Raw genomic sequence first — 25921 nt, forward strand, 5'->3', positions numbered from 1 at the left:
GTGCATGTATGTCTCCATGATTGACATAGTGCATGTATGTCTCCATGATTGACATAGTGCATGTATGTCTCCATGATTGACATAATGCATGTATGTCTCCATGATTGACATAGTGCATGTATGTCTCCATGATTGACATAGTGCATGTATGTCTCCATGATTGACATAGTGCATGTATGTCCTCAGCTGACAACTTTTCAGATCTCTTTCGTGTTCTCAAACGATCCAGGATCTCTGCAAAGGCTCCATCTTTTCGGCTCCATCAATCTAATTGTAGAGGAAATCTAATAAGAAGAAAAACTCTAGCAGAAACAAAAGGTATTCCTCTACAATGTAATTGTGGAGGACACCTAATTATTATTATTACTAGCGTGACTTGGCGCTTTGTAATGGAGTAAATGAAGAGGGAGAGGAAGTTTGAGGGTTTAGGGAATGGCTGAAAGTTAGTAAAATTACTTATGTGTAACTGATTATCCACGAGATTTGCATTGATCTCTTAGGGTAAAGTCAAGTTCACAGTACTCTCGGAATCTGTCCCATTACATGCTGTATGTGCCAAGAGATTTGTGGCAATGTGCACACCAATACATTACTTAATACAGATTGCAACAGAAAAGTGTGATGGTAATTATGATTGATATGATAGTATGTGTTAGTTGTAGGAAATCGCTTCCATGTTATACTACAACTAACGAGAATGGCACTCAGTAGACAGCAAACCTCCGCATGGTGAACAGTTTACGTTTTGTATCCCACTGATAGGCCGGATCTGGATTTGGAATTGAAACAAAATCTAATCGGCTTGTTCTTGTCACCTAACCAACTCATCCACCAAGTTTAGTCATAACCCGTCCATAACATTTTTAAATATCATGTTATATATCGCTTTCACACGATCTCTCAATGGTGGAGAATCACTTAAAAATTAAACAACTTTTGTAGCTGAATCCATATTCAGATCTTCACCAACATCGAAACGATTCGTACTTTTAACACACACAACCTCTCCACCAAGTTTCGTCCAAATCCGTCCACAACTTTTTGCGATATCCTGCTATATATCATTTTTAGCCATATCACAAAATAGTGAAGAATCACTTAAAAAATTATACCAGCTGGATCCGGATCCGGATCTTCACCAAAATCGATTCGATTCTTCCTTGTCACACACACCTCTCCAACAAGTTTCGTCCAAATCCATCCATAACTTTTTGAGATATCCTGCTATATGTTGGTTTTAGCCCTATCTCCCAATGGTGAAGAAACATTTAAAAATAAATAATGCTCAGATCCAAATCCATATTCAGATATTCACCAAAATAGAATCAATTTGTCCTTGTCAGACATCCAACCTCTTCACCAAGTTTCGTCGGAATGCGTCCACAACTTTGAGCTACCATGCTATATCGGCCCTGTCACTCAATGGTGAAGAATCACGTAAAATTATAGTGTCCGGATCAGGATTCTGCCCAAAAAGTTGCGTTGTTGTCCTTGGCCGGTCACCGACATCCACAAAAAACTTCAGAACGATTGCTTGAAACTCTGGACAAAAATCGTGTGACAAACAGACAGACTATAAATCATTCAGTGACACTTGGCGAAACAGAATAAACTATTGGATGGTATTCATAGAATACTGTCGTGCGAATCCCTCAAGGTTAACACCAGGGACCGCGGATGACCAGAACGGCTTTAATGGAGGCGACGATCAAACACGGATTTTGCTATCAACCGCCGAAAGAATATGGGAAGAGGAAGAGGTGGCAGCGCTTACCTATGGCGAACCGACGGCAGCTCCAATTCTGCAAGGAAATTAACACTAACGACAACCCAATTCAATGTACAAAAAGAAACACGTTTATTCCGGAACCCGAGACAATGAAACGCGACGATGAATAAATAGTCCTAAATTGGGATCCCACACACCTCACTTCAAATACGCCACACAGGAATGGATTACGAAAGGAAATGTCTCGTCGTGTAATGTTCTGTGGTGCGTCCTTATCTGTCTGTGGTCTGTCGTCCAACACGGATCCCTCCTCTGGCACGAAGAAACCCTTCGTCTGCTTCGCCCACGCGCTCCGCCAGGCCTGAGCCAACGCCCCACTCCAGGCTCCTTGTCGACCGCCCATGAGGTCCGTGCACCACTCCAAGCTCCAGAAGCACCGAGCACTGCTCCAAGCACCATGAGCAAACCGTCAGCATGAAGAAGAGCCAAGTGCAGGGACCAACAGATGTCGTGTAGCGTCAAGAGACCAGCGAAGAAGAACGGGCCAAAAAGGGAGAGGGCCAGAAGAGAAAGAGCCAAAGGAGTGACGTGCAGCGCAAGAGACCAGCGAAGAACCCAAGAGCTGCTAAAATGTCGTGCAGCGCGCCCTTTTATCACCTTGCGCCCACTCTCCTCCAATGTTCCCTTTCGCTGGCGCCCTCTCATTGGCCGAGTGCCTCCCACCCTGGTGTTGCTCGCCCCTCCCCCTGCCCAATCAACAGTCCTCCGGGGCGTGGCTCCCAGCCTTGCCACGAGGCTGGTTGCTCGGCCAGCTGGTGGTGCGGCTGGCTGTGGCCCCATCGGCGGCACCCCGTCCTGGCTTTCTGCCTGTTTTCTGCAGTCGTTGTAAGGGAAGGGAACTAATTCATGTGTGCACTAAGGACCTAAGTGTTTATAGGAGTGCGTTGCCATAAAGGACAAAGGAATGATTTCCAGGTCTGACACACAGGGGTTTATCTTAGTCCCTGCACTATTTAACACATGAACATCCTTGTATGTTCACAGGTATACTCTTATCCCGACAAACTGCCTAAAACACAGAACTTATTACAGGGTAGATTCTCTATCGCGACAGTCGAAGCAGGTTACCTATACAAATCTACCTGGCTCTAGATATTCCTTTACCCCCCGACATAACAATACTTACCCTGCGCAGTCAACTTGTTGCGAGCCAACTCTTCTGTTTTTGAACATTTTTTTTCTTTGATCCAATATGGCTGCGAGACCACGTGAGCGATGACATCAAAAATTTATATTCTCTCTTATAATTGTTGCATAGATCATGCTCAATACATTTCAAACTGATCAGACTAAGCGTTGTCCCTGTCGAATTATGACGTCATAATTATGGCATCAATGACGTCATCGTTTAAAACCCCTACTCCCCATATGGAGTTCTTCACAATGAGACAGGTTTCAATTTTTTCCATGCAGCGGTTTTGGAGATATAGAGGTGCAACATTTTATGGGTTTTCCAAGATGGCACCTGCACCACATGACCTATGACGCCATGATTATCATTAAAATATTATACGAGGAGGTGCTCCCATGGTGAAATTTTCGTGCCCATCAGACCAACAGTTGCTGAGAAAAAAAAAATTCACAATGATCGGATAAGTGTTGTACTTTGTCGAATTATGACGTCATAACGAAGGCACTGATGAAATCATCATGAACATATCTTCTTCCCCAAGGGCAGTACTTGACAATGAGCCATGTTTCAATTTTTTCCATGGAGCGGTTTCAGTGATAGAGGTGCAACTTTTTTCGATTTTTTCCAAGATGGCGTCTGTACGACGTGAGTGACCTATGACGTTATAATTATGATTTAAAAAAAAATTCTACAGGAACCGCATACATTCTGAAAATTTGGTGTGCGTTGGACTAACAGTTGCAGAGGAATTTTTGTTGTATTCATACTGATCAGATAAAGCGTTGTACTTGTCAAATTATGACGTCGTAATTAAGGCACTGATGACATCACCAGCAACATATCTTATTCCCCATGGTTAGGACTTGACAACGAGCCATGTTTCAATTTTTTCCATTGAGTGGTTTGGGAAATAGAGGTCTAACGATTTTCCAAGATGGCGTCCATACCACGTGACCTATGACGTCATAATTATGAATATAAAAATTATAGAGGCGGAGGCGCTTCTATGGTAAAATGTTGTGTCAATCGGACCAACGGTTGCCGAGAAAATGAATCTTACTATGATTGACCAAATGTCCGTCCGTCCGTTCGAATGCACCGCAAAAAAGGCTCACCCGATCGCAACGATATTTTGGGTGGGTATTCTTGGGACCAAAATAGGCTATATTGTTTTTCCAATTTTCCCAAACACAATGGAATAATATTTACCGATATGAACAGTGATGTGGCTTTTGTTGAAATTCTACAAATAGTTTATTCTACGTACCAGAAGAGTAGATAGACTCCTGACGAACTCTTCCTATATAAACGTGCGGCTCCGAAGTAACACAGCAGCGTGTGCAATGCGACTGAGAAACAGGTGTAGCGGCCGCTTCCGTGTTACAGATTCGGCGCGCACTCTTCACACATAAACGTGCGACTGAGAAAGACGTGCAGCGGCCGCTTCCGTTTTGCAGAATTAAATCTTTTTTCAAAATGGGCGCCATGTACTGTTTAGATTTTGATGATTTGCATGTGATATGATTCAACGGATGTTTATAGGAATCATTTAAAATTAAAAAAAGCCTTCAATTTCTGATATTTTCCCTTTTCATTTGGGCTTCCCAATTGAAGCCCCGCCCATAAGGTGGGTACTGTTGCTAGTTTTTAAAATGCAAACACATACGGCACACACACGTAAGGCACACGGCACATGTATGTACCTGAATCTTTAACCCTGCTTTTCGCTTCATGAGCGCAGGGTAATAACGGCACTCAAGGGCACATACCTCCGCCAAGCTGAACAGTTTACGTTTTGTATCCCACCGATAGGTCGGATCTGAACCAAAATCCAAATGGTTTATTCTTCTCACCAAACGAACTCTTCCACCTAGTTTTGTCATAACTCGTCCACAACATTTTGAGATATCATGCTATACAGTACAGTATATCGTTTTTATCCCCATCTTTATAAGGTAAAGTCACAAATTTTTTATTCTTGCGTCAGAATTCAGATCTTCACCGACATTGAATGAATCCTTCCTGGTCACACGCCCCCAACATGTCCACCAAGTTTCGTCCAAATCCATCCCTAACTTCGTGAGATCCAGTGCTATATATCGTTTCTGGCCTTCTCAATGGTTAAGAATCACTTAAAAATTATTCTATCCAGATCCTGACCAAAAAGGTGTGTTGCTGTCCTTGGCCTGTCGCACGCACGCACGCACGCACGCACAAGTCAGAACGATTATTTGAAAATATAACATAAACAGTTGGGGAATAAGTTGAAAAGGGAGACAAATATATATCAGAGATTAGTCATTAGATGTAGGTTGATAAAGGACTTTGTAGTGTGGATGCAAAAGGATAATGGGTGGGCATGAGGGATAAAATGAGGGGCATGATAAACTACTGTGCCGAAGGACAAGAGCAAGATGGAACAGAGGCAATTCTACACAAAAGAGAAAAGGACGGGTACGTTTGGATTTTGGGAGAGAAACGACTCATTTAGTGCATGCAAGCACAACTTCTGAATATGCCAAGTATCTCGACCAATCATTGCAACTAAAAAAAATTATTGGGGGGGGGTGGGGGCGGGGGAGTGCGAGACATTTTCTTGCCTATTCATGTACAAAAATGGCTCAATTTCTGATAATCAATTAATAATTATACACAAGTCTTGTACAGCACCTGGCTATTGATAGCATCAGCGTTTGGAACATGGCTGTACCCTTGATGTGCCTCATCCTGTGGATAAGGCAGGATTTTTGGAAATTTGGCCAGGATGCTGGCACTTGTGGTAATCAGCTACTGTAAAAGGAGCCTGGCATTGGCTTAACAGTTAAGGTGCTGGCTTGGGATCCTAGGATCCTGAGTTTGAATACCGGTCTATCATTGAACGCCATGGGGGGTTGACTCGGCCTGTCATCTTTCCGAGGTCCACAAATTGAGTACCAGTTCACTGGTAATTGGGGCACTGCATCAGCGTCATAAACGCGCTTCCAGAGAAATGATACAACCAGCAGCCACAGGCTGCATATGAAAACAACTGTAAAAGGGGAACGACAGGATGACCGAGAGGTACGCACACTCACCTCGAAGTTGTTCAGCATGGGTTTGAATCCCGACCCAGCTATGAACTGTCCTCCCAGTATTTCACAGGCAGGGCGATTCATCAATGTGTGTGCCGTCCCTCGGATGGTTGTTAAATGGACGTTCCATCTGCCGGCATTAGTCAGTGGACGTTAATGATCCCACGTTGTCCTTCGTGAAGAGAAGGCGAGTCATCTCCGGCACCCTCAGCAAATTATAAATGCCTGCCCTAGCCTAAAGAGGGCATCGCATCAGTGGCACAGCTTTGTCCGAAGCAAAAGATGCTACCTTGCAGCCTGGTGCTGCATACAAACGAACTGAGTCTTTCATCGGGAAGGAAACAAGCAAAATAAACGGGGCAAACGTGACTGGGATGAGAGCAGGGAGGTCGCCAATTGAAGGTTCTTCAGAGGGACGGCACATTTTGCATTGCAACGCCATGCCAGTGAAGCCACGATCTGACCGTTTATGTTCAAGCTGAAAATTGATGCCAGATTAGAAAGGCTAACGTTTGCACCATCTTATCAAGACAAAATAATACACCATAAAATAATACACGATATTCTTTATCAAGAACATTGTCATGTCAACAAGAACCAAGTGTACCATTTGTCAATTCCAAAAATGTATAAAACGGAAACAAAAACAAGCAGATAAATTGCAGCAGCTGCAGAAATGAGACTTGTGTTTTCATAAAATTGGAACCAGTGCTTGGTCTTCAGTACTGATCGATGGACTGCTTAAGAGGACAACATGCCTGGATGCGACCAATTACCACAATGTGAGACTTGTGCAGTTAGCTGGGTTGTTTACTTCCTCATGACACTGCCAAATGCTGCTGCAGCTAACCAGCCAATAATTCAGTCCCAGGTGCACTTGGCCCAACCATTACTGGGATTGATAGAAACACTTTTCTCCCTATAAAACCTCCAATTGACACCTCATCTTCAAGACCAAAAACTTGCATTTATATTGGAGGTTATTCTCCACCTTCTCACCCACGGGTGACTGTTGATATATCGGAATGCTTTTGTGGGAATATTTTCTTTTGCATTCGCACACAAATAGGAAATGTTCTCAATCAGGCAACACGGAGGGGTGGAGCCACCAGTATAACTCCATCACCTCTTACAAACAGCATCGGGATGTTTCGTTTTGTCGACTGCAGGGAGGATGAGGAGCACAACAGTTCAATAGTTCAGCAAGAGTTCGAAATACAGTAACATGATGATTATCGCATGGCCACAACAAGATTTATATTAAGTGTGAACGTTGTATTTTCTATTTATTACTTCCACCACCAAAGGTATATGGAGGTTATGTTTTCACCCCTATCTGTCTGTCTGTCTGTCTTTATGCCTCCACCCCCAAAGGTGGTTTTCGGGTTGTCCGTCCGTCCATCCATCCATCCATCCATCCGTACGGGCTAAACCACGTTTTTCTCAGCAACCACATGTCCACTTGAGACAAAACTTTCAGGGTAGGAGTGACACCCATGCAGAATGTTATAATAATTGTGATGTCAAAGGTCACGTTGTATGGCAGCCATCTTGGATTAAATGCAAATAATTAAACAATTATTTCTCGGAAACCACTGAATGGAAATTTTTTAAACTTGGCACATTGTCAAGTACTCCCAATGGGGAACAAAAGCATGATAATGATGACATCATAGGTGAAGTGGTATACCAGAGAAAAAATGTTTTAATTGAATTCCTTGTCATAAAAATCTGAAATTGCATGCACATTATCTATGACACATTTGTACTTAAATATTAAATTTATGACATCATAGTTCACATGGTTTGGCAGCCATATTGGATTTAACCTGAAATCCTAAAAAAACATCTTTTCCCAAACCACCAAATCGATGGACTCGAAACTTTACATGTCATTGACTAAGCATGGCGATTAAAATCTGACCACGAAAACTTCATTTGTCACATGGTGTGGCAGTCATATTGGATTGAAGGAAAATATAAAAGAAATATATCTCTGAAACTGCTTAACCTATTGATGCAAAATTTTGCAAATACCATCTAACACCATTGTTGCTATATAGTTTGAATATGATGATGTCGTAGGTCACGTGGTTTGGCAGCCATCTTGGATAGAAAAATGAACCAGATCCGATCAACACGAAACGTCACAAATGTGCTCCCCTACCCACACATATGCAGAGTGTACATTTTGAATGCCTCCACCCCCGAAGGTGGCCGGACGCATTATGTTTTTGGGTTGTCCGCCCGTCCGTCCATCCGTCCATCCGTCCATCCATCCATCCATCCATCCGACAGTACGGGCTAAACCTCATTTTTCTCAGCAACCACATGTCTGATTGAGACAAAACATTCATGGTAGAAGTGACCCCCATGTAGAATGTTTTTAGTGTTGCGACCAATGAATGAGTGAATATTGATTGCTCACAGTCGATCACACACGCACACTTTTTTTAAAAATGAATTTTATTTTTTATTTAATTTAATTAATAATAATTAATAATTTAATTTCATTTCATTTATTTTATATGAACTTCTTTTTTTTTTTAGTGAATTAATTTTTTTACCGATGCAGAATGTTTTTAGTCTTGTCAATCAATGATTGAATATTGATTGCTCACACAGTCGATCACACATGCACACTTTTTTCCCCCAATTATGGTCTTGTGCCTGATTCAACAGTCACGTCTAATGTGTCTACAGTCTCGTGTCTATGTTTACCAAAATTATAGTGCCTGCTAACTGCCGTGCTTTATCGAGTTACAAAAAGTCACGTTCTGCTTGCTTTATAAACCCTCCAAGACCTTTGTAAAATTTTATAGCAAAGTCATCAATTTGACTAATTTTTAAATACCTGTTTGGTTGTTAAATAAAATTATGATGAGAAAACAAAGGCACAGAAATACTCAGTCAAATCGATACCTTGTATATCTCTTCATAGGTTTCTTCATCAATCTCAACTGTTGTCACGGTCTCTTCCACATCCCCAAGGATCATGTTTAAGTGCTGGTCGTATGCCTGTCAGATACATAAGCACATTCCCAAAAAATCCTCACCAGTTAAAAACCAAACACAATTCAACAAACAATTCAACACACAAGTCTTCAAGCAGCCATCAATCATCTGGACTGGTCTCCCATCTCTACCGCCTCTGACATCAACTCATCCTGGGAATTCTTCCAAAGTAAATTGCTCTCTCTCTCATGCACAGATTTATCCCATCTCGCCTTCAGTTGTCATACCCTTCCTCCCGTCCATGGTACACGGAATCTTGTGGTGAGGCAGATGCCCAGAAACAACTTGCCTTCGCCTCCTGGAAAGCAAATCCAATGGAAGGAAATCTCATTTACTTTCACAAAGCCCGAAACAAGTGTGTGTCCACCCTCAGGAGAGCCAGGAAACAACATCTCTCCACTCTCAAAACCGAACTCTCTTATCTGTCTCCCTCTTCCAAATCCTGGTGGCGTCTGGTCAAATCCGCTTCTGGTGTTTGTTTCCTCCTCCATCCCCTCGCTTACCTCAAACGGCTACACAGCTGACTCCGCACGTGAAAAGGCTGAATGCCTCAACTCTGTTTGCGCCTCTAAATCTTGCGTCCCAAACCCATCACTCTCTGTACCCACCGAACCCAGTCGCACCCAGCTGTTCCTGGACTCTGTGTCCTTTCCTACTGACAAGGTGGGAAAGTTTGTGTCAGCCCTCGACTCTGATTCTGCAACTGGACCTGACGGCATCAGCCCACGGGTCCTAAAATCCTGCTCCACCACTCTTTTACTCCCTCTCTCTGTTCTCTTCACCCTCTCTTTTGCTCAAGGTCATCTGCCATCACCTTGGAAATCAGCCAACATCACCGCTTTACACAAAAAGGTGCAAAAACAGATCTTTGCAACTACAGACCAATCAGCCTTCTCCCAATTATCAGCAAAGTCATGTAAATTCATCAATGCTTCGGATATCAAATCTTTCCTCTTCTCAAATGGCTTGATCTCTGATCATCAAATTTGGTGTCCGACCGATGCACTCTACTCTGGACATGCTGCTTCTGCTGTCTCAACAATGGATGGAGGTCCTCAATGCCAAACAGGAAATTAGAGCTGTCTCCCTTAACATATCACGTGCCTTCGATACTGTCTGGCACCCCGCTCTGCTCACCAAACTCTCCTCCTATGGGATCCATGGAAATCTCCACGCTTGGCTTGCGGACTTCCTCTCTAGTCGTAGTCAACGTGTGGCCCTGAATGGGTTTCTCTCATCTCCCCTTCCTGTTCAGGCAGTAGTTCCCCAAGGCAGTGTTCTGGGCCCTGTGCTTTTTTTGGTCTTCATAAATGATCTCTCTGACTCTCTTGAAAATCCTCTCTATCTCTTTGCTGATGACTTCACTCTCTGCCGCTCCATTCCTCATCCCTCAGATCGGTAGTCTGCAGCCTCCTCACTCTCTGCAGACCTGAACAAAATCACAGACTGGTCAAACAAGTGAAACATGTCTTTCAATCCTGACAAATCTCACACTCTTAATATGTCTCTCCGAAAAGACTAACTGGAAAACCCTCCCATCCACTTTCTGAATAATTCTCTCCAAGAAGTTCTGTCACTCAAGCTTTTGGGTCTCACTATCTGCCATGATCTTTCCTGGGAAAACCACCTTTCCAAGCTGGTCTCCAAAGCCAGTCGCCGACTGGGCATCGTCCGTCGTGTGAAGTCCTTCCTTGGCACACCTGAGCTCCTCACCACATACAAGGCTTTCATCCGCAGCTCAATGGAACACTGTCCTCCCCTCTGGACTGGTGCTCCTGCCTCACACTTGGCTCGTCTTCACGCTGTTGAAACCAAAGCTTCCAGAATCATTGGAATCTCCTGTGGTGAAGCTAACTCAGAGAGCCTTTCACTCACTCATCGCAGGCAGGTTGGTCGGTGTTCTTTCTGTCTTCTACCGACTCCTATCCGGCCTAGGTTCCCCCAGCTCTATCTGTGCTCTGTCCCCCAAATATTCCTACAGGTCGCACAAGATCTGCCAGCAACCCTCTTCTGATGAAATTGCCAAAATCTAGACTCTCTGCTCACCTTCACTCCTCTTTACTCCCACCTATGGAACAAACTCCCTCACTCTCTTCAATCCCATTCCTCTTTTCCAGGTCTTTAAAACAGCTGTTCACCACCATCTCTTATCTTCCCCCATCCAAAACCTTTCTTCTACCCCCGTTAATTCAAATCCTGGAAGTTCTAGCAGTGTCCATGTCTTTTATACCTCTCCCACACCACCCCTCTAGCCCCCCCCCCCCCCACCTGCCTTCCCATGCCTCCTCCCCCCCCCACAGATCTTCCAATGTCCCTGTTCTCTGCTGTTGTGCTTGTGTGCTTCCCTCTCTCTCCACATCTTGTCTCCCACTCCCTTTAGTGTATGTTTTGTGTGTCCATTTTTTTTTGTGATTGATGTTAGCTCCGACACGAGCCTCGATCTTATATGGAAAAAAAAAAAAAGAAGAAAAAAAAGGTTGTATATTAGGTCTTGCCTTAATGGCTAAATGGCCGAGGTTCTTCAGGTGGATATTTGAGATATTGTCTGGTCCTGTCGAAGATATCATATCGTGATACGGTGTATGCAACATACTAGCAACACATACCCGTATAATCTAAACATCTATAAAGCTCAGTTGACTTTTTGCTCCACTAAATAACAGCGAAACGGAGTCGAGTAAAAGGGTGAAAATTCTACAGATGCTGTGATAAATAACTACCTCTGTCGGTTTGAAAGAGAATAGACGTCTGGATCAATTTTTGAATTAAATTTAAATCCCGATATATATATATACTACTGTGTTCAAAAAGTATCTGACCTTTATTTTTCGTGCGTAAAAAAAAAAGAAGCTAGGGAGGCGTTGATTGGTGCACGTATGTAGGCGATCCTAATGCGCACGCGTGAATTTTTTCCCACCTGCAGAAGCTGTCATTCGACGGCAGACCGCCGATGAGTGAGGACATGTAAGTGAGCGCCGTCGGATTTTCGTTTTTGACAAAATGACGGAAAAACTTGAACAACGCTACTGCATCAAATTTTGTGTAAAGCTTGGCGATTCCCAAGTGGAAACGATCCGCAAGATTCAACACCGTTCATTCCATTATGAAGGAGGATTTGGGCTTCAGGAGAATCTCAGCGAAGTTCGTACCAAAGCTGCTAACGATTGAGCAGAAGCAACTCCGTTTGGAGATCGCACAGGACATGCTGGAGACTGTGAACAGCGATCCCAGCTTCCTCAACACAGTGATCACTGGCGATGAGTCCTGGGTTTATGGGTACAACCCAGAAACCAAGTTGCAGTTTTGATGCAAGTTTGATGAAACACAAAATTTGATGCAGTAGCGTTGTTCAAGTTTTTCCGTCATTTTGTCAAAAACGAAAATCCGACGGCGCTCATTTACATTTCCTCACTCATCGGCGGTCTGCCGTCGAATGACAGCTTCTGGAGGTGGGAAAAAATTAACGCGTGCCCATTAGGATCGCCTACATACGTGCACCAATCAACGCCTCCCGAGCTTCTTTTTTTTTTACGCACGAAAAATAAAGGTCGGATACTTTTTGAACACACTACGTATATATATATATATATATATATATATATAAATAAATAAATAAATATAAACATGAGTTATCTGTGTGTCCGCGTTTTATTCAGAGATGGCTGAACGGATCTTCATCAAACTTTCAGAGGTTCATCAGTGAGTGCCTGGGAGTGTTTTCAGCAATATATATATATATATTGAAAAAAGAAAAGTTCGTTTTTTTGGAGTTTAAAAAAAAGAGAAAAAAAAAAGTACTAACCGCCCCCCCCCCCTCCCCTCCAGCCCCCTCCCCTTTAAGATATAAATTCTCTGTAAAAGAGCTTCCACTTCTGACTGCTCCCCTTCCCCCTCTCCTTACCCCCTCCCCTCCCTTTCCCCCCTCCCCTTTAAGATATAAATTTTCCGTAAAAGAGCTTCCACTTCTGACTGCTCCCCTTCCCCCTCTCCTTACCCCCTCCCCTCCCCTCCCTTTCCCCCCTTCCCTTTAAGATATAAATTTTCCGTAAAAGAGCTTCCACTTCTGACTGGTCCCCTTCCCCCCCCCCCCCCCCCTCCCCTCCTCCTCCTCCTCTCCCCTCTCCTCCGCTCCCCCTGTTCCCCTCCCCTGCCCAGCAAAGCCGGGTACTTCTGCTAGTCTTACTATAATTCACAGACCAGAGTTTGTTTGTATGTCGCACTACACCTCCTCCAGTTAGTGGACTGATTACAGGACCTCCAGAGACTTGTTACATAGTATCAGCATGATTCCAATTAATATTTAGGGGTGTCTTTATCTTTACCCATGATCTTGGGATTGGGCGGGGGAGGGAGGCGGAGGGGGGAGGGGGATGGGGAGAGGGGATGGAGGAGAGGGGAGTACAAATTCTCAACGTAAATGTATCGCGTAGCACCACCTCAAGGTTGGAGAGAGGGTATTCCTGTCCCCACGTTTTCCAGTGCAGTGAGGCGTTTTGAATTACAACCAGTGGGCATGTTTTGACTCATGCACGTAACCCAGGTCATTTTTATGCCTCCACCGACCATGTCGCCGGAAGCATTATGTTTTCAGGTTGTCCGTCCGGCCTTCTGTCCGTGATAGGTTTTTGTTACCGCGATAACTTGAGAACGGCTTAAGGGATCTTGGTCAAACTTGGTGCAGTAATGTATAATGATGCAAAGATGAACCGATTAGATTGAGGTCAAGAGGTCAAAGGTCTAATGTCACACGTCCCGTCAGGTAAAAATTATGTTACTGAGCTAACTTGTGAACCACTCATGGGATTTTCACCAAATTTGGTATAATTATATATTATGATGCAAAGATGAACCGACTACATTGAGGTCAAAGGTCATGTCAAGTAAAAATTATGTTGCCGCACCAACTTGTGAACAAGTGATGGTATGCTAAACAAACTTGGTATAAGTACACATGATGCAAAGATTAACTGATTATATTTTGGCATCAAAGGTGAGGAGTGAGGTGATTTTGGTGAGGTCACAGGTCATGTCAGGTAAAATGTGATACTGGAGAACAGCTGAATGGATTTAAATCAAACTTACAATGATGTAACAATGTCGGCGGAGGCATATTGGTCGACGTCGTGATGTCGGAGTATTGTTCTAGTTTTATTTTATTTTCGGGAGCGACTGAGGGAGCTGTCAATTGCCTATATACCACCCAAATAAAGGTGTGTGTGTGTGTGTGTGTGTGTGTGTGTGTGTGTGTGTGTGTGTGTGTGTGTGTGTGTGTGTGTGTGTGTGTGTGTGTGTGTGTGTGTGTGTGTGTGTGTCAGAACATGTTGCATGCATAGGTCACCCGTAGGGCGGTTACTCTGCCAGTGGGAAATAAAATTGAGCCTTTATTTATATATTCCCAGTAGATAAGCTTTAAAATTATTTTCCAAACTGATACTCAGATGCAAGAGGTGGCCATTTGGCCCATCATGTCTGTGCCATATCCACAGCCATTAAGTGAATCCATTTCTATATACGAACCCCATTGTTAGCACATTAAATGTACCATCCACATCAACATCCATTTATTAATTCACACATCCCATTGATCGTTAGGCAGGAAATCTAGTCAGAGCACTGACACATGTTGGCCTACTCTTTGAGAGACGTCGCAGGATGTTTCAACATCTGGAACCAAATAGAGATGAAGCAGCTGGTTTTACACCACCTTCCATACAACGTTATGCTCCAAGATGCAGCAGCCTCATCAAAGCATTTCACCAGAACAACAGTTTTGATCGAATTGGACTCGAAGAAACAAATCGATTGATGCCATTTATCTCAAAGGTGAGCATACTACCAACTGATCAATGTTGCACCCTCATTTCTGGGAGGTTTCTCATCAAAGTACTAACCAGGCTAGAATCTGTTGGAATTGGGAAATCATGCAGGCATATAATTAGCCACAATTTTTTTTGAACTTCAAGGCCGAAGGCCGATTCAGTACATTTGCACAAAAAATAATATATTAAATCAAATAGCCTGGTGTTGGCTTAGCGGTTAGAGTGCCGGCTTGGGATCCTAGGATCCTGGGTTTGAATCCCGATCGATCGCTGAATTAATGCCAGGGGGGTTGACTCAGCCTGTCATCCTTCCGAGGTTGGCAAATTGAGTACCAGCTTGCTGGGATGAATGATCCCAGTGTGTACCCCGATTTAGAATAGTGTTACATATTGTTGCAGATATGGGATATTGGATCCATCCATATCCGCTTGTAAATATTCCCCTATTTCCTCCATACTTCCCAACTATCCCCAATCCCCCATTCCCTAGTCCCATTTTCTGTAAACAACACTCTGTAGACCCGACCTCCCCCTATTTCCCCCATTAAATGTCGCATCCAGGTCCACCGCATCTCACGTAGACAACTATAGGACATCTTGCTAGTTATTCTTAGTCTATGTCAGTTAAGGACTCGTTTCCATTAATTCTGACTCTTCGTTGCACCAGAATGTGATTGTATGGCACCGTTAGGAAGTTTAGGACCTCCCAATACCTCCCCGCAGCTCTTCCTCACGGTTCAGCAACAACAACAACAACAACAACAACAACAACAACGGCGGCGGCGCGGGGAGTGCGCGTCCTCACTCCGGCTTGGTTGGTAGGGGGTGTTGGGAGGGCACCAGGCCTTTCCAACGAGCCGCCATCGAACATGTGCTCGACGGGGTTACCAAGTAGGGGCTCGCTGTCAGCTCCTCGTCAAGGGCAGAGCCCGGTAACCCCCGCACCCAATAGAAGCGGCGGACCGGTCCCATCTGGGGCGGAGCCAACGAGCCGAGGGCGTGTGACTCCCCGCTGAGCATGCGCAGGAAGAGGGAGGTGACGTCAGATGCGCGCTGAGCTTGGAGAGAGAAGGACGCCACCTCCGAGCGCTGTGACACCTCCCCGCATCTCTGGACTGGACCGTGCTTTATCCTGTCCCTGAGCCAAGGTGCACCTTGTGCTATCGACTGCCTGTCCTTCCCTGCCATCAATCCCTGTGTAAGTCAGTCTTGTTCCGTTTGTCTGTGGTCTGTCTGGGATAGATAAGATTGTATCTAAGTGCCTATCTCTTCTGTCTTTTACCTTACTCTACCTTGTAATCTACCCCTTTTCTCCACCACTAATTATATCCTCCTCCGGAGGTCTTGAGAACTGTACCCCTTGCGTCGTTTCATTTATCCCAGTCGTTGTGTCCTTTCCATCATTGATTTAGCGTAGCGCGATTTGGCCAACGTTCGAGTGGAATCGGGTGAGTTGGGGGTAATCGGGTAAACTGTGCGAACACGGCGGCCATTCCGCTCGGTCAAGCAACATCTTAAGCCGTGTCCGTAACAATATTTATGTGAATGTATGTGAATTACTATTCAGGTCTTTGCTTATCAATGTGGACTCGATTAAAGGTTGTTGTGATTAAAGGGTCAGGAGCCCTTCTGGGAAAAAGGAGACCGGAAACGGAAGAAGAAAAGACACGAGGTCCTGGAGAAGCGAGGATTCTTCTTCTTCCTCGCCGAGCTCGGACGCGAGCGGTATCGATTGAGCAACGTAACAGAATCGGCGTGTAAAAGCCCGTCTGGCGAGAGGAGTTACCGGGACGTGTAACTACCCTTTGACACGTCAAGTCGCCGTGGGTTCGTGCACGGAACCAAGCAGCTGGCACAGTTCGCCTCATCGTCTACAAGGCCACGTACAGGTCGCACCTTGGGCCGCGCGCGCTGGGCAAGCCGCGTGTTGCTTTGCCTGCTTTGCTGTACCCGCTTTGCTTGGCCAGGAGGTGCGCGCTGCAGCCGATGTTCCCGGTACGGGACGTGCCCGGTGAAAGCATGTCAGGAAGGGTCCGTTCAACCGCCCACGTGCGGAGATCGAACTACCGGAGTACGGAGACATTGAGAAAGACATTGACCATGGAGGGAGTCGGGAGTGGGGCTCACGTGAGGAATGTATAAGATGGCCATCTAAGAGTTATTATAGATGAGTTTACATCTTTGTACTATTGATTGCTGATTGTGGATGGTTGTTGATTGCTCGGGGAATATATCATTGATTATTCCGGATCCTTGGTGTGGGGTTTCTTATTGATTGGAATTCAGATTTATGCGTTACGAAAGAGCATAAATAATAGATCTTTCTGGCGGAGTTCCTCTCACGGTCCGGGGGTCACCGAGACCAGGTAGTCACCGGGAGGACCACGTAACAATAGGTACACCGTATCCCTGTGCATCGTAAGAGCGTGACCAAGGGTTGGTGTCAGGAAGGGCATCCGGCCATAAAAACATTGCCTCAAACAGGGAACCATGATTGTCATGGGGCCCGCAAGGCTAACCCCTGCTCTAGCGGGAAAATGGCCTTAAAACGATCATTCATTCAAATCAAAAAACATAAGCAATTTATTTTCATACATTCAATCTGCCACGAAGCTCACGGTCATTTCTCATCTTGACGTAGATCCTCTCGTCCAAACTGAGTCGGATAAGATCTAGGGGTTCTTCCACGGTGCTTCCAGCCTGGGTCTGGGAGTTCACAAACAATGCCACAAACATTGACCAATCAAAAATCATCAACATTTGACCTCGCACCATACGAGGAATTCTAGTCATCACAAAGGGGTTCAGCCAAACTCCAACGGCACTTGAGGAATCCACCTTTGGACCTCACATAGGCGATAATCAGTGCCATCCTGGACGCTCCAGAGATATTTTCAGCAGGTCCTAGTTTTAAAAGAGCAGCTTTGTAACGGAGCGGGTAAAGCCTTGTTTTATTACTATCCCAGTGTGGGCTCGATTCCCATGGCTGCATCGGTGGATAATTTCTGCACTCAGGCGATTGCGTGGCCACTTATCCAGGATTTATTCCAACCTTGAAGTGTTCACAACTTGTCATGAGCGACCCATGTTTTACCTTTTACATAATGCTAATGGAATACTCCCACCACCTACTTTCAACAATCTGAAATTACCTTTATCAAAACCAAAGTATTATTTTTACAATGGATAAGATACTGAATTCTCTCCATAATGGAGGGAAAGTTTGTCACATGTTTTTTTTTTTTTGGTATACAAGATCGAGGGTCGTGTAAGAGCCAACATTAATGACAAAAAAACGAACGGACACAAGACAAAACAAGCGTTACGCCTTGGTCCCCCCCCCCCCCCGGTGAAGTGATGTGAGTTGACAAAGTGGAAGACGCAGAAAACATGCTATGATATGATATTTCGCTCACAAGGTTCAGACATACATGGAGGCGGCCATCTTGGATTTTGACGTGGCCACCCAATTTTCAATAGCGTTCTTCCTTATGCCTAGATACACCCACACACCAGATTAGAAGTTGGTACTTCGCTTATTTTTCAAGATATTCCGCTCACAGGGTTCAGACATACATGGCGGCGGCCATCTTGGATTTTGACGTGGCGACCCAATTTTCAATAGCGTTCTTCCTTGTGCCTAGCTACACCCAAACACCAGATTAGAAGTTGGTACTTTGCTTATTTTTCACGATATTACGCTCACAAGTTTCAGACATATATATGGTGGCGGCCATCTTGGATTTTGACGTGGCGACCCAATTTACAATAGCGTTCTTCCTTATGCCGAGATACACCCACACACCAAATTAGAAGTTGGTACTTCGCTTATTTTTCAAGATATTCATCTCACAAGGTTCAGACATACATGGCGGCGGCCATCTTGGATTTTGACGTGGCGACCCAATTTTAAACAGCGTTCTTGCTTGTGCCTAGATACACCCACACACCAGATTAGAAGTTGGTACTTCGCTTATTTTTCAAGATATTTCGCTCAAGGTTCAGACATATATATGGTGGCGGCCATCTTGGATTTTGATGTGGCGCCCCAATTTTCAATAGCGTTCTTCCTTCTGCCGCGATACACCCACACACCATATTAGAAGTTGGTACTTCACTTATTTTTCAAGATATTCATCTCACAAGGTTCAGACATACATGGCGGCGGCCATCTTGGATTTTGACGTGGCGACCCAATTTTCAATAGCGTTCTTCCTTATGCCGAGATACACCCACACACCAAATTAGCAGTTGGTACGTCGCTTATTTTTCAAGATATTCATCTCACAAGGTTCAAACATACATGGCGGTGGCCATCTTGGATTTTGACGTGGCGACCCAATTTTCAATAGCGTTCTTCCTTATGCCGAGATACACCCACACACCAGATTAGAAGTTGGTACTTCGCTTATTTTTCAAGATATTCATCTCACAAGGTTAAGACATACATGGCATCAGACATACATGGCGGCGGCCATCTTGGATTTTGATGTGGGTTGCACCCACACCAAATTCGAATGCGGTCCTTCGCTTACGCACGCACGCAAGCACGCACGCACACACGCACGCACACACGCACGGAGGGGAAAGCCATTGTCCCCCTTTCGCTACGCTGTGCGACGGGGGACAATAAAGGGAGCGAGAGAAAACAAGCATTCTGAGTATTGCGCTGCAATACATGTCCCCTACCGGCAGTCTGTCGTCCGGAAAACTGCTGGGGAAATTACCAAAGGGTTATTTACCCACAAGTTCCGAATCGTTCCCAATCGCTAATTACCTCAGGACGGGCTCACCTGTGATTCGCACTCGGGACTTCGATTTATACACCTTGCAGACTGGTCAGCAGAAGCACGAGAAAATAAGTTGTTGATAAAGAACCTTTCGAGTCGCTAAATATCAGTAATTTATTATATTTTCTGGTTCACCGATCAATGATCGATGTGTATACATACACGCGCTGTGTCGCGTGACGTTCGCGCGACGAGGCTGAGGGCGCGCGGTGCGGCTTGAGGAGAACTCTATAAACAAAGTGCCACAACTTTGTCAAAAATGATCGAAACGTCGTGACGTTCGAACTTCATCTGTAACCTATCATGAGGAAACCATGTACCAAGTTTGAAATCATTAGCATTAAGAGTTTAGAAAAAAAAAGTCCGGAAAACTGTTCTTTGCGTGACGGACTGACAGACGAACAGACGGAGGGATGGCGTGCAAACCTATAGTCCCCTCCGGTGTACACAGGTAGGGGACTAATGAAGGGAGCAGGAGACAAGATGGGGAGAGAGGAGAACGCACACAAGTACAACATTTGAGAGCAGGGACATCGGGAGATCTGTGGGAGGGAGATGGCTTGGGGGGAAGAGGCATGGAAATGGGGGGGGGGGGGGGGGGCGGTGGGAGAGGTATAAAACACAAGGACACTGCTAGCTAGAACTTCCAGGAAAGAAAGTCGGGATTTCAAAAAAAGTGGATCAGGGGTGAATTAACGGGGGTAGAAAATATGTTTCACCTACTCCTCTGAGATAATTTGACCTAGAAGGCTGAAACTTTCAGATTAATGAGAGCACCCTGATGTTGAGCCTGTGCAAGTTTTGTTTAATTCCATCAGGTTTATTAATTTATGTATGTATGTATGTATGTATGTATGTATGTATGTATGTATGTCACGGTATGACACGATGCGACACTAAATAATCACGATGTACAGTGGAACCTTGACTTACGAGTTTAATTCGTTCCGTGACCGAGCTCGTAACTCAAATTGCTCGTATCTCAAATCAAATTTCCCCATTGAAATGCATTGAAATGCTATTAATCCGTTCCAGCCCGCCAAAAACCACACCAATTTTTTTTTAAATATACAGTATATATAAAAATATCTCGCGCTTTATATTTCACCTGTATGCAGCATACAAGTTGGCAGGATGGCCTGGACTGGAGGTACGCACACTTGACTCTAAAGTCTAAACTGTCCAGCCTGGGTTTGAATCCCGACCCAGCTATAACCTGTCATGGGTGAATCACAGGCAGGGTGATTCATCAATGTGTGTACCGCTAAACTGGGCGCCCCGTTTGCGTCCCATTAGTTGTTGGATGTTAAGGATCTCACCGTGTTTTCCACAAAGAGAAGGCGAGCTATCGCCGGCATTCTGAACAAGTTGTGGCCTGGCATGCTCTTCTCCTCTGCCGTTATATACGTCCTCCTCGACACCTCGCTCATGTTTTTCGACGATTGCGTGTTTTATATCCAAGCACATCATCCTCTTCTTCTTCTCAGCACTGCACTTGCCACTCACTTTCTTAGGCCCCATGGTTAAAACTAAGAAATTTTCCGAAATAACCAAAATGCGAAAAAAAAAATGCAGCGCTGTACGACAGAGATACGTACTGTACTTGCACGGCAAGATAACCACGTGACCAGAACCCACCTGGCGGCGTGAACTCGAAATAACCAAAATGCGGAAAAAAAAATGCAGCGCTATACGACAGAGATACGTACTGTACGTGCACGGCAAGATAACCACGTGACCAGAACCCACCTGGCGGCGTGAACTCGAAATAACCAAAATGCGAAAAAAAAAATGCAGCGCTATACGACAGAGATACGTACTGTACGTGCACGGCAAGATAACCACGTGACCGGAACCCACCTGGCGGCGTAAACTCAAAATAACCGAAATGCGAAAACTAAAATGCAGCGCTATACGACAGAGATACTGTACTTGAACGGCAATATAACCACGTGACCGGGTGGCGAAAGCTCGTAACTCGGATCTCGGCTCGCATCTCAAAGCAATAAACCGCCGGAGCGACGGCTCGTATCTCGAAAAACTCGTAAGTTGGGGCACTCGTAAGTCAAGGTTCCACTGTATTACACATGCACATTGGCAGTACGTATGTTTTTACTTCATATACGCAACTCGGGTTAGTTTTTATTTTCCTGATCGTTTGAGGCAGCGGTCTGTTGCCTATACACTGCCCAAATAAGGAAATGTATCAGAAGAACGTGTTGTATGCTTGGAACCAGATCGACCATAGGGCGGGTACTCCATTATGGTATTAATAATGAAAGATAACGAGAGCAAAGTCGATGACGCTCCATCGCAAATCCCCACGATTCCCACCTAAAGCAAAGCTGAAAGATGGCAAAAGGTTCCACCGGAAATCACCAAATATAAAATTTAGAGTTAAAATTTTCCCCCATTTTAACCCCTGTAACCCAAAGTCACCACCCCCTGGGGTATGAACCCAGGGTCAAATAACAACAAAAAAAAACATTACATAGTTAATGCGTCCCCCAATGTTGATTGCATATACACGTTTCATTTTTTTTTTAAAACCCTTTAAAATGTGCCCGTAACTGCATTTTGGGGTTATTTGACCTGCCCTAGGGGGCTGGGCCAAAAATTATACTGCTCTTGCACATTCGTGCCATATGGGGGATAGTAACATGACCGCCCTGGTAGCTCCCATAGGGAGCATGTGCTTCTAGTAATACAAATTGCAAACTATGTTGCAACATTGCTGTTCACAAGTGTTTTACCCTCGAGCTTTGCAGGAATAACCCAGACAAGAGCGTGTGTGTGTGTGTGTGTGTGTGTGTGTGTGTGTGTGTGTGTGTGTGTGTGTGTGTGTGTGTGTGTGTGTGTGTGTGTGTGTGTGTGTGTGTGTGTGTGTGTGTGTGTGTGTGTGTGTGTGTGTGTGTGTGTGTGTGTGTGTGTGTGGTTACGTCAGGGTGCAGACATACACAGAAAGAAACCCTTGCACTGCAATATATAAAGATGACACCTCCACAGGTGATGCAGGAAATACAATCAAGCAGCATATCCATTATCCATATACCCCGATTCCCAGTTTAGAGGTGTGGCTTTTAGACACATTGCTCCAAGTGTTTCTATCACTAATCTTGTCTCCAATAGCTTCTTCACACTCCCACTGATCCATTTCAACATACTGAGAACCTTCAGAAGTCCTAATGATGGAGGAATCACTATCGGAATCCGAGCTCGGGATACACTTTCTCGATGGAAGTCGCCATTTGGATTGAAGTGGGATCACGACGTGACCTCATTGGTGAAATTGAACAAGAGAAAAATGACCACAGTGTGGTCACCAGCTGCGACGTGTAGGATCACGAGGATCATGAGGCATCATGAGGAGAATCTTGTTCTTACCTCATACCAATGCACGTCCGAGTGTATGCGCATGGCACCATATTCAAAAAGGCACCCCAACAACAAGAACAACAACGCGGTCATCTCATGGAGCTGCTCGTCACAGCTAAAAATCGACATTCTTGGGCTATTTTCGACACTTTGTGATTGTCATAAAATTTTCAAACAAAACAAACTACTAATTAGGCCATAATTAATGATTTTTAATTGTTTTCTGAAAAAAAACAATAAAAAAAAACTTTTGGGTTCTCCTTTAATGACCTCGGGCTAACAGACCAGATTGAACCCTGATGTTCATATCTATTCCGCAAGGTATAAAGTTCAAAAGCTCCAGAATGGAATAAAAAGTTGACAAGGGCAAGACAAAACTTGCGGGCACTCAGTAGAGCACATACTTCCGCCAGTCTGAACGGTTTACGTTTTGTATCCCACTGATAAACCGGATCTGGACCAAAATCTAATCGGCATGTTCTTATCATCTAACAAACTTGTCCACCAAGTTTATTCATAACTCGTCTATAACTTTTTTAAATATCATGTTATATATCGCTTTTGGCCCAATCTCCCAAAGGTGAAGAATCATTTAAAAATTAAATAATTCTCGTATCCGCATTCATATTGAGATCTTCACCAAAATTGAATCTATTTGTCCTCGTCACACACACAACCTCTCCGCCAAGTTTCGTCCAAATCCGTCCATAACTTTTTTAAATATCATGTTATATATCGCTTTTAGCCCCATCACCCAAAGGTGAAGAATCATTTAAAAATTAAATAATTCTCGTATCCGCATTCATATTGAGATCTTCACCAAAATCGAATCTATTTGTCCTCGTCACACACACAACCTCTCCACGAAGTTTCGTCCAAATCCGTCCATGACTTTTTCAAATATGTTATATATCGTTTTTGGGCCTTGGTGTCTTCACAAATACGATCTAGCCTAGCTCGGTTTAAGATGCTGCTACTTATTCACATAGTACGTACGCTTCTGCGTTTTTTTTTTTGAAAATTGTTCGCCATCATCGTGGACGTGCAAACGACTATAAACTGGTGAGCCAGAAAAATAAAGCCAATACCTGGGGGTCTCCAAGGACTTTCAGTTTGTTGAAACACACTCGCTTTGCCGACTTAAGACGATTCAACTAACATTCAGTGCTGCAGCGTCACGGCTTCCATAAGAGCTGAGGCTGCTAATTAAAGGAACCGTTCAAATGTATTATCAATTCCCGATCCCGAGTACTTAGCGCGAAAGTTCATAACATTAACACGCTCGGTCCACTCACCTGTTCTGCCTCATCCGCCATGTTTCCGATTGTTGTCACTGCGCGATGTTAAGCTCTTTAATATACCTGCCTGGTTACCACCTGTACATTTATTTATTTTAAAACCTTCAAATAATTTCATTTTATTTACTTGTTTTCTTCCTTCACTCTTTCTTTTTTCTATGAATCCAGAACTCTCGCGAGATTTCTCACCGTGAATTCTCGTTGAAAACTGCGTTGTTGTTACTGTTGTTGTTCATGTTTACGATGAACCAGGTCAGCTTTGCTCGAATTGACCCGCGCTACAGAGATTTCCGATTGTTATATTTGGAATTCACGTGATTATAATTCATATGTTTGGAAAATGGCGATGACGTCATCGGAAACGGAAGTGACGATTGCTTTTGTGAGTGTGGGAGGGGCAGGGGGCTGAGACTGAGAGAGACGTGGACTAGGTTTCGTGAAGGCAATGCTGGCCGCTGGGGTTCACAAATCTCCATTCGTTATAATTTTACTTATACTTACGTATTTACCTGCTTGTATATTCAAGTTAGTTTTATAGACTTTCACGCTAATTGTTACTTAAATACAGAAATATATACGGAAGCAGACTTGTTTATCCTGTATTCCAGATCTTCTGTTTTGTACGAAATTGATACCTCTCATAGTCATAGTGAGAGAATGTGGGAGTCAGCATAACCTGACCTTTTTGATGTTCTAAAGGTGTTTTTCCGATGCGAGTGGTGTAGGCTAATCATCGCCAATTGTTCTTTTTCGTGTGTGGAACTTCCTCAGTAATTGGACTTCGTGTGAATTTTTTTCGTTTAATCCACTAACAACTAAATAGCTATTGCTTAGCTCGACATTTTCTGTTGTTCCTTAACTGACGAACCAATAATACCCCATGACGTTGGACCGGAAGTTGCCGTTTAGTTGACCATTTCTCCATGACATTGACATTAAAGCATTTGATTCAGGAAGTAATCGTGATATTTTATCAGTGATTTCGTCTTTGTCGATCTAGCTATAGTTCTTAAAGATGGGAACGTCGAATGATGTATTAAATATTGCTTCCTGAATAAAGCGGTGTAATGGCCGCGATATAATTGGTGGTGTTATTAAAGCGGGAGACGCTCTCGTTGGTTTCTCCTCAAATACCTTAATCGCACATACTATATGCACTTACGTTTTGTTCGCGGTGCTTGCATCACTTTTAGTGAATTCGGTGCATCTTTGAATTTCAAATAACATCTTTGAAGATGACAAAATCCAAAACGCGCCGTCCGAGATTCCGCCTGTCGGCCACGTGTTGCACTGCTGTGAGTGTGATCTCGTCAGTTAGTTTCCGACACGAAATTGTTGTTTATTTTCTATTCGTTTCGACCTTTTTCCGTCACCGTGTTTGTCTGAAGTCCGGTGAAGTACCCATTCAACTCAGGCTTCGACTGAGAGGTGAGGTCGTGTCAAAGATCAGATGTGTGCACTGACTAGCGCCAAATGTGGGCCTAATTAACGGCGCTATCGTGATCGTCTGTTTTGGTTTTCTCTCAGATTATCTGTTTCCTTGCTTCCCGCCAAATTCACACTCCTCCCTTTCGAGTTATTGGACTTCCCACTTTGTCTCCGTTTCTTCACGTTCTTCATGGCTCCCGCTTC

At 44.2% G+C, this 25921-nt stretch overlaps 2 protein-coding genes across 4 annotated transcripts in view; one reads left to right on the forward strand and one right to left on the reverse strand.

Moving 5' to 3' along the window:
- Window positions 1-6543: 6543 nt before the first annotated feature.
- Window positions 6544-24464, reverse strand: LSM3 (LSM3 homolog, U6 small nuclear RNA and mRNA degradation associated). The gene is made up of 4 exons (XM_068114113.2): window positions 24287-24464; window positions 17422-17532; window positions 8915-9010; window positions 6544-7155 (listed from the first exon to the last, which is right to left on the reverse strand). The coding sequence occupies exons 1-4, from the start codon at window positions 24305-24307 to the stop codon at window positions 7075-7077; spliced, it is 309 nt and encodes a 102-aa protein (XP_067970214.1). The 5' UTR covers window positions 24308-24464; the 3' UTR covers window positions 6544-7074.
- Window positions 24465-24673: 209 nt separating this feature from the next.
- Window positions 24674-25921, forward strand: part of DCAF1 (DDB1 and CUL4 associated factor 1) — a 108773-nt gene continuing 107525 nt past the window's right edge. Inside the window, exon 1 of one of the 3 annotated variants that reach the window (XM_068114099.2) lies at window positions 24674-24731. The gene's annotated coding sequence lies outside the window, so the exon portion shown is untranslated. Of the gene's footprint in view, window positions 24732-25546; window positions 25718-25921 lie in introns of those variants that run through there. The other 2 variants (XM_068114101.2, XM_068114098.2) reach the window with 2 other exon arrangements.

This window comes from Myxine glutinosa, chromosome 4 (genome assembly GCF_964187855.1).
Source record: "Myxine glutinosa chromosome 4, kmMyxGlut1.1, whole genome shotgun sequence".
In the NCBI taxonomy this organism is placed as follows: domain Eukaryota; kingdom Metazoa; phylum Chordata; class Myxini; order Myxiniformes; family Myxinidae; genus Myxine; species Myxine glutinosa.

Coding starts and splice junctions, on each gene's coding strand:
- LSM3 (XM_068114113.2), bottom strand. CDS start 24,307: ATGGCGGATGAGGCAGAACAG. Junction 17,533..24,286: donor TGGCGGATGAGGCAGAACAG/GTGAGTGGACCG, acceptor GTGAACTCCCAG/ACCCAGGCTGGAAGCACCGT. Junction 7,156..8,914: donor CCTATGAAGAGATATACAAG/GTATCGATTTGA, acceptor TCCTCCCTGCAG/TCGACAAAACGAAACATCCC.